The sequence below is a fragment of the Streptopelia decaocto genome (assembly GCF_964273445.1).
Source record: "Streptopelia decaocto genome assembly, chromosome: 15".
Classification (NCBI taxonomy): Eukaryota; Metazoa; Chordata; class Aves; order Columbiformes; family Columbidae; genus Streptopelia; species Streptopelia decaocto.
Genome location: NC_138670.1, coordinates 8,524,918 through 8,540,544, shown reverse-complemented (window position 1 = coordinate 8,540,544; position 15,627 = coordinate 8,524,918). Strand labels below are relative to the sequence as shown.

The 15,627-nt window shown below is 41.3% G+C and overlaps 1 protein-coding gene across 3 annotated transcripts in view; it reads right to left on the bottom strand.

Moving 5' to 3' along the window:
- CLTCL1 (clathrin heavy chain like 1) overlaps window positions 1-15,627 on the bottom strand; it is a 35,401-nt gene that overhangs the window by 19,417 nt on the left and 357 nt on the right. For all 3 annotated transcript variants that reach the window (XM_082066616.1, XM_082066618.1, XM_082066617.1), the window contains exons 2-9: window positions 7,353-7,560; window positions 3,523-3,791; window positions 3,092-3,253; window positions 2,567-2,680; window positions 1,591-1,764; window positions 1,079-1,276; window positions 516-716; window positions 244-396 (exon numbers count right to left, since the gene is read on the bottom strand). In XM_082066616.1, the coding sequence (XP_081922742.1) occupies window positions 244-396; window positions 516-716; window positions 1,079-1,276; window positions 1,591-1,764; window positions 2,567-2,680; window positions 3,092-3,253; window positions 3,523-3,791; window positions 7,353-7,560 (1,479 nt within the window). The remainder of the gene's footprint in view (window positions 1-243; window positions 397-515; window positions 717-1,078; window positions 1,277-1,590; window positions 1,765-2,566; window positions 2,681-3,091; window positions 3,254-3,522; window positions 3,792-7,352; window positions 7,561-15,627) is intronic.

Below are 15,627 nucleotides of genomic sequence, written 5' to 3'. Positions count from 1 at the left end.
CCAGTCCATTAATTTCATAGTTCATAAAATTCTGCATGTTCTGAATATAATTTTTTTGCAGACTGCTCAGACCTTGGTCATACACTATGATTTGCAATATGACAGTGAAGAAAACAATTTCTCAATCTTTCCTACTTATCAGTTTTAAGTGACAGGAATCAAACTTATCTCATGGAAGATAGCTTGAGAATGTACACATTAAACATAAGATAAAGTCTAGGAGTTTGTAGTAAACAGCTTTACCTTTTTAGCATATAGCACTATTTTCTGGAATTGACCAGTTTCAGCAAAGCACTGAATCACTTTGTTTGGCACATTAGCACGAAGATAGACACTGAGTGCAAGGGTTGGGTCGGCTGTCTTCACCAAGTCTCCCAGCTCCTCTGAGCACTCCAGCTGAAGTCAGAAATGGTATTTTGTCAGGCAGAAGAATTCAGAGATGTAGTATCAACAAAAGTATTGTTCACACTCAGTTGTTACAACGCAACAGAACTAAGTGTCATGATCAAGCCTACCTTGTCTTCCTTCAGCCACTTCTCCAGAAGCTGCTTGCGGCCCTGCTGTAGGACAGGGCGACAGAGCTCCAGAGACTCAAACTTGTTCAGCTGTCCCTGGTCAAGCAATATTCCAAAGTACTGGAGCAGGGGAGAGGCCTGCCCAGGCTGAGCTGGCACACTCTGGAACTTCCTGATCGTATCACTGGTACGTAGAATGCCCTGAAGAGGCACAAGATGGAAAGAAGCAATGTTTAATTAGGGAAGGCTGAATAGTATTAGTCAAAACCAGGTATTAAGCTATATGCTGAAGCATCACGGTGAAGATTTTCATCAAAACAACGACATTCTAGCAAGAAGTCAGTGGCCACAAGTCCAGTCTAGGGTCGGAAAACTATATGAGATGCTCCTTTATTGGATATGGGAGAAGGTATTAGTCAGAGCAACAACCAAACTGCAGAGGACTAGTATTGCAGCACTTCAGTATTTGAATGTCAGGTACTGAAATGCAAGTGAGCTAAGCAAATCCACTAAGCTAAGGCAAATGTCCATGACTTCTAAGCTGTACCTTCAGAGTTATTTACCTTCGGTGCAGATGCAGCTACTTTAGCAGCATCTGCGTAGCTTCCTTGAGCAAACAGCGTGTTGAACTTTCTGGCAAATAATTCCTCTGCCCCAGCCAGATTACTACGTATAGCCATACGCAGTCCCAAGTCAGGATTCTGGAGAACATTTGTAGCGTAGTTCACTATGTTGTCTTCCTCAACACATACAGAAAGCACCTGGAAAGGACAAAAGGTATATTGAGAAGTACTGTACTTTCCACGACCACTATGAAATACAGCAACAAAATGGCTATGCAGCCCATCACTGTAGTAGTAGATGATTAAAAAAAACCACCAAACACCACCACACACAAAACCAAACCCACTAAGTTCTTACCCATGCAGTTCTGTACTAGGAACAGTTAAAAACTGACTAATCAACTAGTTACTTGCTCCCTTTCATGACATTTGTTGCATCAAGTCACTCAACAGGTTTGTTACATTCCATCTGAGCTTTAGAAGGATCAAAACCAGAACACTGAATTTGTTACCTGTCCTTTTTTGTTCACACCAATAATGCCTGAGGTAGGTTCATGAGGTGCTGTGACAAAGATAGTATCAGCACTAATACGGTTCATGTAGATGCACACTCCAGACTCCAAGTCATACATGTGAATATATCCATACTTTGTGATCAGGTAGATAACACCATGCTTAACTCCAATCTGCCAAAAGATGAGTTTTTATTAGTCAAGACTAAGACTGTAACAGTTAAGACAGCTGCCTTTAGCCTAGTCACAAGATGATACTGCAGTAACATGCCTTTGCACAGACATCAAGAACAAATATAGCTTCAGGCTTTTTCCTTACAGGCTCAAAGCAATTAACAGCTTTGCTGGCCATTTGGAGCCACAGTTCCACCAAACAGAGGCCAAAGGGAAATTAAAATTCATCTGCAGCAAAGGATATACTCCTCATCCTAATGAGCCAGGCTGAGGGAGAAAGTCTGGGCATAATTAGCATTCTAGTCTAGATATGTCAGTACAAGTTTCTGTTCAGAAATATTAATGAGATAATTCGACTCTCTTCCAACAAGGCCTACACAAAAGCACCAGTAGAAGTTAAACCAGGCTTAGCTACTGAGTAGTCCAGTTTGCCTGTCAAGGCACTTAAACAGGGGAGGCTTGCAAGCCAAAATGGTCTTCAGACAAAAAAAGTACTTTCACTTTGGAACAAGCCTTCAGATGTTTTGTTAATTAAGCTTCGAGCTGAAGGACATGAATCCTGCCATGTAGACAGCTTGCTTTATTTACCTTAAGGCATCTCTTGGTTCATTTATGAAGCTGGTCTATTAGACTGGTCAGCAATTGCATGCTCTGAGAGAGCTATCTCCCACAAATCTATTAACACCCCTCCCAGACCTAGGAGGAATGACAGCAAAGCACAAGTAGAAAGCATTCTTTATGACAGAGATGGCAGCTACTTGACAAGCTATAAAGTTGATTTTTTGGGGAGTCAAACATTTACCTGCATTGCTACAGGAAAGTCTGTCTGTGCCTCAGGTGGGAAAAACACATCAACAGCTTTCTTAACAAATGGTTGATTTCCAGTAGCTGGCTGACCTACTTCAATTATGTGTAGCTAGGAAGAGAAAAGAATATGTCACAAGACTGCCTGCAAGTACAGCCACATGAAAGAAGTTCCTCTCTTCAGATATGCTACTGAAGTCATCTGCCACACTTGGCTGATGAATATCCACCCAATCCTAAATCAACACATTCTGGGGAGCTGTGCTCCAGATACTTATCAGAGGGACAAGTTTTCCAGAACTTCAAGTAAAAACCAGGAAAAGCTAAAAAAAAACAAAACAAAGAAACAAACAAACAAAAAAATCCACCAAAAGCAAACACCAAAATGATGCTGACAAAGTGTGCTATGCACACGGTTCCCAACGTGTTCTTCAGAGAGCATATACTAAACTGGGTGATCACTGAAGTTCTATTAGTACCAAGTTCTGCTACAGCAAAACAGGAAAACAGTTGCAGACTTTACCTTGCCCCCTGCGGGACTCCTCACAGCAAAACAGAAGAGGGTAGAAGGTTTGGCATTTCCCTCTATTTTGAATTCTGCAAAAGCTGCTGCATGGCCCTCTATAGGTTGGGAGACTTTTCTATCAACCGAGTACAGCTGCATTGCACCAACCACACGATTTTGCTAGAAAAAAAAGAAGAAAGGTTAGCTTTTAGAGATAAGATTTCAAATGTTTATAGCAAGACCTTTGGGACTGTAAACTAAGAAGCAGCAAATGCCTCTCATGCCCTCCTCCAATGCTTTAACTGCATTAAAAGTCAGGTTATTCCTACCAAAAAAAAATTTTTGAATTTTTAATCTATAGGAACCAAAGTTAAGAAACAATAGCAGCCATTAAGTGAAGGGGGGGCATGGCTCTCTGGATTGTTTTCATAGCAGCACAGGTAACTTACCTGTGCTGAAATTCCTATCAGCAGCAGCCATTTCTGGTGTTCATCTGTTCTGTAATTGATGATTTGGCAGCCTGCAAGACTAGCATGCCTGTCAAACATCTTCTGGGGTTGTGATTCTCCCTCCATGCTCCAGTGGTAGACTGCTGTCTCTGTCACCAAGGCAACTGTATTCACAGATATCCATTTCCAGAAGATCACTTCCTCTGCCATCGTGTGGGCTTTCATTTTACTTTTCATCTCAATGTTAAAGATCTGAAGTGTTTTCCCAGCTAGTGTGACAAAACCCAAGAAACATCATGGACAGGTTACCACACTGGCCATCTGTATTCTCCATATTTACAAGCACCCTGTTTAACCCACTGTTCCAGTGATACTACAGACAGGAATAGTGCCCTGTCACATCTGATGCTCCTTTGATACTTGACTCATAGCAAACAGAATCCCCTCCCCTTCCCCAACAGCTCTACCGTCCCTGAAACAAAAAAGTCTGCTTCTTATGGACACTTACATGGACATTCCAACAACTGACAAGCATAGACATTTTAATCAACTATAAGTTGTAGTCAAAAGACAGTCTAAGCTACAGAGCTTGTGTAAACGCTGGTTTAGGTAGCAGCACTGGTATATCAAGTGATAGGTGTCTGCTAGATGTCATTTAGTATAACTAATAGAAAGAATGGCTCCAGTTTGTCAATTTAGTCGCTGTTGTAGATGACCTGGAGTCCAACAGCACAAGACTTGGAACAGCTCAAGATAGCCAAAGACCACAGCTTCCATTCTATTCTTCTGTTGAACAAACCGTGCACTTAACTAGGAGATGGATGGGCTCTGTACAACTGTGATACAAGTGTCTGCTGAAGACGTCAGTCAAAAGTTAAGAGATTTGGAGCTTTACTTCCAGTTAAGGTTGCTGCTTCATCATTTAGGTAACTATATTGCAGGTTTAGCTTGACTTTAGTATTCCTTTTAACTACCAGAAGCAGCTAGTAAGGACAGACTTAAAACTGATGTTAACTGAACAAAGCTATAAAGCATAAGGAACTCTCTTCCTTTCAGGAAATCAGAGTGATGTTTTACTTCTCTGCAGATGAGACAACTCAGCTCTAAGAATATTGTTTTCTGTTCACAAGACACCCACTCAGACTGCTGGAGTATTGGCTTGTAACGCCGTTATTTCAGAAGTGTTTTCCCTGCTAGTAACACTTCTGTCAAACTGCTAGAAAACTTCTACTGGAAAGTTTTGACAGACAAAGGCTGCTGGCCACTGAGGAATCATTTTCATACTAACCCTGAGTTAATACACATCTCAGACTGCTCTATAATGTTTTAGCATAATTTATACAGTAAATTGATCATATGAGTTTAATGCAGTGCCATGAGAGAACACAGATTTCAGAGCTAGCTACGCATGTTGAGTGCCACAGGAGTCAAAACAATACAATTTCTTCAGTACGGCAACAAATTCAAGCTTCAGAACTTTAAACTGTAATTAAACTACCAAAAATTCCATTATTTGGATTAAGAGAGCAGAACCTGCTATAAAGTCATGATGAGGGCAAGTGTAAGTTTGAGTCTTATGTGTACTTGAATGCTTTTTTGGGCCAAGATCTGAGACAAAAAAAAAAAAAAACAGAGTCTTACTTAAGTTTTTCTGATCAAGCTACCAGACTGTTCAATCTACTTAGGACTAACCTCTACAGGTGTAGTCAAGTAAGCGGATTCATTTTTTTGAACACGGGCATGAGAATTTACATTTCAGTTCACCAGAGCATGAAGTTTCTCCTTTCCACAAGGAATGGAATAACCCTGAGTGCTGCATTCTCCACTTACACCAACTGGGGAGTACTCTCAATACAGAGCAAAGCAAAAAAATCACAAACACAAGGACAAAGCATAAACCTTGGTACATCAGGAAAATGCCACATGCAATCCAGAAATGAAATTGTGCATACTGTATTTCAGCTTAAATCCAGAACCATTTCATTTCTTCTTTAAGAGTGGGTTTGTATGTTTATTGCTCAATAATCCTTAGATTATGAGCAATTCCCACTCATGGCACACTGAGTCACAATATGCAAGAGTTTGACTACTGAAGCCTCAGTCAATCAGCAGGGAAAGTCTGGAGCGACAGACTGATTTAAACCACGTCTCAATGCAGTTCACTGTACTTCTGCTGGTTATCAGGGGTAACAACATATTGGTTGGGTAGCTCTCTATTCATCCTCTTTTCTACCCAACACTTTGGTCACTGGATTACTGATAGAAGAAGAGATCATTAAGTGTGCAATAGCCAACAACATAACTCTGCATGTCAATATGACATCACTCACTCAATATTATCTGTTCAGAGGACAAACTTATTCACTCTGCAGGGACAGAATGATACTTCTTTTGAGTAAGCCTTACCACTGGCAAGAATAAAGCTATATTCTTCAAAGCTGATGATAATCCATTTAGTTAGTAGGTTAGTTTTAAAACCGGATGATACAGATTCCTTTCAAGGGCTAGATGAAGCTTTGCTACTGTAGAGAAGGCACTTTCCTTGCCAATATGGTTTGTTTAAAGGGGTCCAAGACTACAGATAACTTCAGATTTAAGAGGTTGCTATTTTTTCATTGTTACCTTTACCCACACTCCAGGTAAGGCAGTCCTTGGCCAGATGTATAAGCATCTTAGCTGAATCATAGATTCAGCTGAAATCAAACATTAACACATTCCTTTTCCCATAATGTCAGTATAAGCCTGAGATCAAAGACAAGAAACTACAGGTTTTGTGCCAGTTCTGAGGACAGTTATTTCTTGGACCCCTAAGTAATTTCACCGTAATTTTCCACAATAAAAAAACACATTTAGGCAAAAATGAATAGCACACAGGACATGCTAGCAGAGGTCTCTCATAAAAATATTGTAACTTGGTTTTGTCTATTGACTGTACTTCCATCACACACATACAAACATAAGAACATACTCTTCTCCTTCACTCTGTACAGTCAATAGTCAAAGCAGCCAGATGGTTAGCAACAAGCCAATGGAGAACATTTGCACTATAATACCAGTTGAGGATTTAGAATCTCCCACCTGGCTATGAAGTGAACTGTCAAACAGCTACCTTGAAGTTCAGTACTTTTTATGAGATTAGACCATTCTGTACTACTGAACATGAAACATCATGACAAAGTTCACTCACCATCTGTTTAGAAAAGATGCAGGAAGAAAAGTATATAGTCAGTAACAGTTATTGAGATTACATACCAGAAGTGGGTCATTTAATAAAAGAGCCAGAGATATACTATAATTATTTCTTTGAGCTCTGAGTGCTACTTAAAGGCAGTATCAACACCACAGGTACTGATAAGCAGAGGTCTTCTATCTGCAAGATCTCATGCTTGCCAAACTTAACATGCTTGTACATTCAGACTTTCCCAGTTACTGGCAATCCTTACAACATTTTGTTGGGATCTAGTAAGCTCGTCAAAGCTACAAGAAAGGGCGAGGACAGAACAGTGAGTAAGAATGGCCTTACAGCCCTATTCATCTAAGCATATGTCCATTCTGTTTACAACACCTGTTTAAAGGGATAGTATACCATATGTTGACCTGGTCCTCAGTGAGAATAGGAGGCTGCAGTGACAAGCCCAAGGATCTCACACCTATCTGGAGGCAAATCAAAGATTACTGAAAAATCCACTGCCAAAAATACAGCATGCAAGTTCAGGCAAGAATTCTTATCCTCATATACATTCTTCTTAGAGAGTTTACATAAACCTTAAGAACATAAGCAGTAATACAGCTAAAAATACTTCATACTACAATAATAAAGGGTTACTCACCTTTTAGAGCAATTACTTTAGAGGCTGGATTCATGATGGCACTTTCAGCAGAAATTGGACGTCTGATGGGTGTTGTTGGATCACTCATGTCAATTATCACTACTTGTGCCTGCTCTCCCACTTTCTCCCTGATGCAGATGAACTTGTCAGATTCCATTGTTAGGGTACTGAATCCAATGTTTGCTGGGTTAATGCCCAAATTTTGGAGCTAGAAAGACAGAAGAAAAGTGCTTTATTATACTTCCCATGCTGAAGGTCTAACTCAAGCATGTCTAAACTCTCCTCTAGAAGGAAATGCAAGACTAGCATATTTCTCTGTCAAGAGTATTTACTAAGGAACTACAACTAATCTTCTGACTCTTGTTCCATAGCTAAAGAACTACACAATTCTAAGCATTCAAGTCCCAAAGCCATTCCAGAGTTGTGTTATTGATGCAAACTAAAAGGAGTTTTAACATAGCATTTGTTTAACCTGGTTCTACCAATGTGATAGGCTGTATACTATCAGTAGCATCCCTATTCCAGATTTATCAAGGCTTGTAAATTTGATATTAAAAACTTATTAAGTGGCAGAACCACAACACACAGTATCAGTGGGTTTTGTGGAAAGAACCAATTACCATTATGCAACCCACTCCTAGCAACATTATGGAATGAAGTCTACATAGCAGGTATCAAATGGCCCTCTTGTTTTTTTTTTTTCCCCCCCAACAGGACTTGTTCATCTTACTTCTTAGAATCTAACTCTTAGAAGTGAAAGCTAAGAAAGGTGTGTTAAAATAGTCATTGATTCTCTCCTTGCCCAAGATGTCACACCATTTGGTTCAACCAAGGCAGGCATTTCAACGCAGGTCCCCTCCAGCCTTAGGTCCAACTCTCAAAACATAACTTGTGCTCAATCTTATGGCAGTAGGTACAAAGCAGTTAATGTAACAAAGTAATTTTGTGTCACTGAATAGACTGCCCTAGAAGATGGCTATTTCTCATTTTCATGCTCTCATGTTAACTTTGTTTCCATTCATTTCCCGTGTCAGGTGAACAGGAGGAGGCGGCGGTGAATCACTGTTTCAGTTGGTCTGTGGTAAATCAGCTCTCCCTACCAGCGCGCCCCAGCTTGGTATGTATGCAAGCTGCATTTTATATAACAGTAACTGTGACAAGCCTGAGCACCTGCTTTATGCCCCAGAGCAATGCTTTTCAAGCAGAGGAACTGTATCAGCTTCACTGAGGCATCTTAAGGCATTAACCTATACTACTTTTCAGTGCACCGCAAGTGAAAAATGACTGCCCTCGAGGAGACAGGACAGAAACTACCACCAGCATCACTGAGTCATTAGACTCCTTTAATACATACCACCAGGACCTTCATACAATAGACTAAACCCCTTGGGCATCAATCCCATTATAGTGTCACAAACACTGTTTGAGTGTGTTTTGATCTGCCTCATCATGGCTTGTTACAGCTTCTGTAAAGCTATCCACTAAATCATAAATTGGGTATGTAATGGAGATACCTACAAGTGCGGTGTGCCAGGACTGTGCCCAAAAACACCTCAGGAATTGTTTCTTTTCTGTCCAGCTTACTAATGAAGAGCTATTCAGCTCAGTAACTGCTAATCTTGACATACTCAAGTTTCTGTAATGCAATACAAGCCAAATGCACGCATGTGTAAAAAGACATTTACTCCCTCCCACAAGTGTGTCTCAGCAAAACTGAGGCCCATTCAGCTAACACCTCACTTCATAGGAAAATTCTTCAATACACACTAGTAAACTTGAGTAGGTGCTATTAATTCCAAAAGACAATCACAGTTTAGGCACAAGAATATCAAAAGCTGCTTGCAGCTAGAGTTTTGAAAACAAGTCCACTAGGCATGCAGCTATTACAGGCTTCTGTGTCAGTACGGAAAGAAGTTTCCATATCAAGACAACCCATGCACTTTTCATACATAATGCAGAAAGTTTCAGTACCCAATAAACATGAAAGTTGTAGCTCCATCAACTTCTGTGACCTTGAACAACAAAGGAATAAACAATGGGCTCTTAATTCCACTGTTCTTGGTCACTTGCCCTATACAGGACAACATCCTCTTATTGTGACAAATTACATTTTCACATAGTAGACACATGAGCACTTTAATATTGAGCATGATCTGTGTCCACCTACCAAGAGACTGATTGTCACAAGTCTGGACAAGTGATTTAACTGCAGCATAACCAAGTTCCTAACTTGATTTAATTAATCCAAACTCAGATGTATTTCCAGAGTACTGAAGTAGAAACACAACCTCTTCAGGGTCTCTTGTCAACTACTGTGCTTCAGCTTGACGTGCTCTCCAAGACACAGCCCCCCATCTGCTCATTCTGCATGGTGAGAATCTTGAGGTATCAGCCTACTTGAAGCTCAGCTTTAAACTCAAGGTTATTCATGTCAAAATCTGGCCCATGTTGCAGAATAACAATTTGGGTATCTTCACTAGGATAAGGAAGATTTTGCATCAAGTTCTGGTATTAAGATTTCCTATTTTAACTGTTACAAAATCTAGCCAAGCTTTCAGAAAAGGTAATGTTAAATTATGCAGGAGAATCACTGCCATCCTGATTGTTAAGGAAGTCAGTCATATCTTTTAAAGGCAAAATGTCAGCAGTACCTAAAGGATGGTCACGCAAATGCTGCAAGCCCCAGGGAATGATGACAACACATTTTAGCAGTCTGAAAACACTGAAGACTGTTCCTGTCATCAGGGGAGTGATAAAGTATCCTCATCAGATCATATGTGCTCCTATAACATGGAAGCAGTGTAAGAGGCATATTCTTTATGTCTATACAGAAGAACATGAGCAGAATCCCTGTACCACCAAAAATAGGGACACTAGCCAGCATTGCTTCTATCCTTGGTGGGACAAACCTGCTGAGACAATCTGGACTATGTTGTTCTAAAGCACATTCACTTCAAGCACAGAATAAAGAAAATTTTATTACAGGACACAGCAAGCATTTAACTATGTATCTTAAAAGGCTCCAAGTGAAGGTGCTACAGATCATTACCGAAGTTTTTATATAAAAACTAGAGATTTTGCAGTTTATTTTCATAAAGGTCTCAACATCAAGCCTCTCAATTTTTACTAAATGTTCGTTTTATATTATGCTTCTAAGGCAAGCACTACTCTCAAACTAAGGTTGTCTTCTAAAAGAAGGATTCTTACAAAGTCTTTCCAGAGAAACGCACTATGGGGATAGGCTCTTTGCATGATTTTACCTCACACTTCTGAGTAATCCAGTTAAACCCTACCAAACACCCCCATGTAGGTTACTGTAAGCCTTGCTGTAAAGGAAAGGATAACATTCTGTCCTACAAGCAGCAGCTTAATCCCTCTCCTACTCTTTCATGCCCACATGCCCATTATCTACATGTACAGTATAGAACTATTTTAACTTTCAGGCTGAATGAAACAGATAACAGATTTTTGCTTCGTAGATATCTAGTATTACTGCAGGCTGGATTAGATATCAAATTTAAGCATCTTACAGTTACTAAGAACTTCGTGACATGGTAAAGATTAACCCAAGATGTATTATTTGATTCTCAACCTCAATGAAGATACACAAGTCCTACACTTAGGATGAAATATAACTATTAATCTGAGATTTAGGCTTTCCCCACTACCGACATGTTACCGTTTCCTAAGAAAGGGAGTTGAGATGTTTTTACACAGGAGTTCTACTAAATATTGGGCTTTCTAATGCATTTCCCCTTCTGTGGAACACAGTGACCCAGCACAGACCAACTCAGACACTGGTACTACCAGTCATTAAAATAAGTCCATTTCTCTAATGGGAAATACTTAACCCTGACTTACTGTGTGTTCCGTTCTGACACTCTAACACTTGGAACCTACTATCAGTTAAATGTTGAAGTCAGAAGAACTCTCTGAATGGCTCAGTACATATGCCATTTCAGCTCTATGACATACAGCTCTAGTGGAAATGATTTTTAGAGGTGATCAGTTGTTGTTTTTTAAGCCTATTAGAAAAGAGTAAGGCTTAGACAGATGCTGTGGGCATCCAAATACTAAAAACTGCCTGCTAAAAGCTCTGTAAGCATATAATTTTAAGCATAATCCAAACCAAGAACGCAATAATACAGTTTCTCAGAAGTCTTTTACGCATTTGGCTATATAAAGTTATAATCACATTCAATAAGGAGCTGTATATCCTGCACAGTTGGACATCCCCTCTCAACTGCCCACCCTCACCTCATCTCCTGCTATAGTTCCCATCCTGGCAGGTGAGGGCCATAAAGAGCACACAAGAGCACCGGCTCACAGGTTTGGGTTGCAATTAGGCTGTCATCTTAAATGACAGTTACTCCCTACACAAAAAAACTGTTCTTGTATGTCTTTGCTGAGGATTAATTGTTTATTGAATGAGTACCCCTACCACATGTAGGGCACTCCTCAGTACAGGGAGCAAATATGGTCTCTTCAACACTAAGTAGCTGAATCAATAATATTTAGCCCTACCTTTTGAATACAAGTCCAAAAAGTTATTTACAGTTTGTAAATATCCTGAGTGCTTTTAAGTGCACACATCTAGCCAAAGCAAACTCATAAAAGCCATTACACTTCATCTCAGTCATGCCTATTGCACAACAGATAGTAATTCCTAACAAGACATCTCAGACTATCAAATAGAAAGTGTTTTTGTCCAGAAAATAACAGAAGTAAATCTACATCCTTTATGTTTAAAACCAGGATACCTTACCTTCTCAGTGCTGTACCAAGATGCATAAAACTTATGCACCAAGAACAGGTCATGCACATAAGTTTTTTTCACATTAGTTTACTGTGCTCAAGAGCCTGAATTAGTTATTGAAAGAAAGCAGAACCCTGTGTACAGACCCATGTATCTATCCATCTAAGAGATGAAGCCCCCAACCTAGGAAGCTGAGACTTTTTGTAAGCAAGAGCTTTCTCTGCAGGCAAGAAGAGTTATTTGCTAGTGAAAACTGAAAAAAGTTCAAAAAAAGACAAAGACGAGCTTTTAAGAGCAAACCAATGACTAAAGCAAAAGTTTAATTTTAGATCAAGAACACTTTGTACATTGAATTCCAGTAGTATTGCTCCCAGTCTATGTACCAGTATATTTAGTCTTTTACAACATTTCCATTGTAAACTACAATCCCTTTGGAAGAGTTCATACTGGTAAATAATTTATAATTCACTGCTCCAACAGAAGCACTGGAGTCAAGAACCTGATTAAATCACAGTAGCTTAAGTAGCATGTAGTAGTACTTCACTATAGCAGAGCTGGCACAGTTGGTACTGCTGCAGCTGCTCCGACACCAGACATAAAAACCAAGTCCTTATCTTATTCCCCTCCCTCGCTATGGGACTTAACTCTGATATTCTCTGTGAGAAGAATGAGCAAGATGCAAGTTCTTTATGAAAATGTGAATACTCACAGCTACACAATTCACATCTAAAAACAACTGTTCAATTGCATTAGATGTAGCTAAACAAACAGTAAAACTTGATTGCATTCACAGCTTGACTACTACCACATCAAGACCTGGATCTCTTTCTCTTACTGCATCTATTCCCCATCTGTCAGCTCATATTAAGACTTGAACGTACAAGCTGTAAGAGTTTCAAAAGTAATGTGCACTGTGACTGGCAGTCACTCCTCCTGCACAGGCTTGGAGCTACAGTTCGGTCAGGAGGATCAACACACAGCAAAACAAACTTCACGAAGAATGTAAACAGTCTGCTGATCTCTAGTACTCCTCTGATTTTACATGGACCAAGATTGCTGTTTCACTTCACACCATCATTTATCTACTTCCAGCTAGAGAGAGTGGGAGAGAAGAGTTCAGTATTTAGCACTGCAACTTATGTTTAATTCTCTGAGGAGCACTTTCTGCATGCTTCACTTCTTGTTTTAGTAAAGCACATGCAACTATCTTGGGAAGACTCTGAACTTAAGTGAAATAATGTTTCATCAGCAACAGGCTGAATGTGGAGTTGAGTAATTATAGTGCTAACAGCTACTCTAACTACCTAAAGCCACATTAATTAAAATGGCTACAGGTATAAACGGTACACAGATTGACTTAAGGTGCAGAAAGATTTAACATAAGACCACTGAAACTTACCACAATTGCACGGTATTTTAACTTTTTTTGATTTAACATCATAAAGCAGCATACTAGATCTATTACACTAAAGCTAAATATGGGTAACAGTGAAGCACTACAAAAAGGAGTGAAGGCCCTACCAGTCAACAATAAGCACCACGTATCATTTATTCATGACTCTAGATGTTTACAACACATAATGTTAAGTTAGAGCTGATTAAACTGTATTGCAGATATCCAGCCAGAGCAAACACTACCAGTTCCCACATTCCTTCTGATTTCCCTCCCCATTTCTCCTGCCATGTAGAAACAACTGCAGAGGCAGCACTGAGGAGCCTGACTGCATTCCTACTCCCAGCTACTACTAATCTCAACTTCTCTTTAGCAGAGCACTGTTTTGGAGCTACTGCACTCAGACTGCGGGGAGAGCAGGAGAGAGTGAGTCCTGCAGAAGAGTTTAGACCTACATGTTAATGGTGGGTCCCACGTTTTCCCTTGTTCCACTATGCGGCCCCCATGCTAGGGAAAAGTCCCTCAAGCACAGGTTTAGTTCTTTCAATAAGATCAAAAGCAGGCGGTAGCAAAAAATAGAATATGACTTCAGTACAAATCCCCTGAGAAGTGGGTAGCCCCCCCACCCAAACCAGAAGTACCACAAGGCTAATATTGCCAGCGTTACAAGACATACTAGTCATCACAGAAACATTCATTTAACATGCAAAGCAGCACATTACACCTACGACATATTGTGATGTTCTCTCATCATTATTGTATAGATCAAACACAATCGGCAGGACTGGTTGTGTTTGTCAGTTTTGAATTATAAGAACTATATGCATCTTTCTAAGCAGCATGACATCAAAACACCTTGGTCTCAAGTTCCTGACTCAGCTGCACTGCAGCTCTTAGGAATTCACTTGAGGTTACACTGGTCACTGCTACACTGGTAGGGGGGGGGGGGGGTGACAGTATAATTCTTCCTTACTATGTTAAACTCTCTTAACCCATGACAGCTCCAAAGAGACAGGTGTGTCTGCTCCCTTGGGCACAGAGACTCAGTATTTCAGGAGTTTGTTAGCCCTATTACTGTTTTTCAGGCTAGGGCTCTTTCTGGAGTGACCAAGACAGCCCTTTCAGTCAAGCAGAAAAACACTTCCCAAAAGGAGCTGGAAGGAGCAATAATCATTTCCCAAGCTGAAATGCTTGAAGTGACACAAAGTCCACCCTGATGGACGATACTGAGTTCATATTTTGAAATGGATGCCTGGTTTGACAGAAAGGGGCAGGATAGACCCAGGGATGACTTGCCAAGTCCACTTCCTGTTCTCTCATTCATTTAGCAAATTCCTTTAATTCCTGCTGCAAACTGCATGTTCAGAGACTGCTGCTCTCTCACTCCATTTACAACCCTCTCTCACCACCAGTTCACAAGGAAACAGATAAACCGGTTTGTCTGTGCTGCATCCATTAGTCATGGATCTTTTCCAACGTTGGCATTATGGTTTTCACAGGCTATTAAGAACAGAACTATGTCATTTTTAGGAAGGTTTTTTTTTTTAATACAGTTATGTTTGGAAGGAGGGACAGAGGCTATGCAGCTTCCAAGTCCAATTGGTCTCTTGCACCTCATCTCACCAATTTCCTCCCAGTTCGCAGCTGCATAGAAAGAGGTTCCCAGAAACCTCCGCGACCGGAGGCTGATGGTCGTTGAGGTAAAGCAGAAAAGCCTCGATCCCTCTGCAGGATGAAGGCGCCCACCTCACCGAGGCGGGGGAGCCCCTGCGGCCCCCGGGACCAGCAGCCCGGCCGGCGCCTCCCCCTCCCCGGAGCGGGAGGTCCCTGAGGCGGCGAGTGACTCTGCACAAATCGCGGCCGCCCCGCACGCCGCGGAGAGGCAGCCGGGGATGGACGGACGGACGGACGGACGGAGGCGGCAGCCCCGGGAGCCCGCACCGCGTCGGGCTCAGCCCCGCGCGCCCCGCGGCGCCCAGCGGGACAGCGGCCGCGCACCGGAGCGGGGGGAAGGCGGGAAGAGGGAGCGGGTCTCCCCGCCACAGCGGCCGCAGGAGGCGCCTCCACGGCCTGGCGCCCCCTCCTCTCCGCGCGCCCCCCGCCCCGCTAGGCCGCGGCCCCCCCGC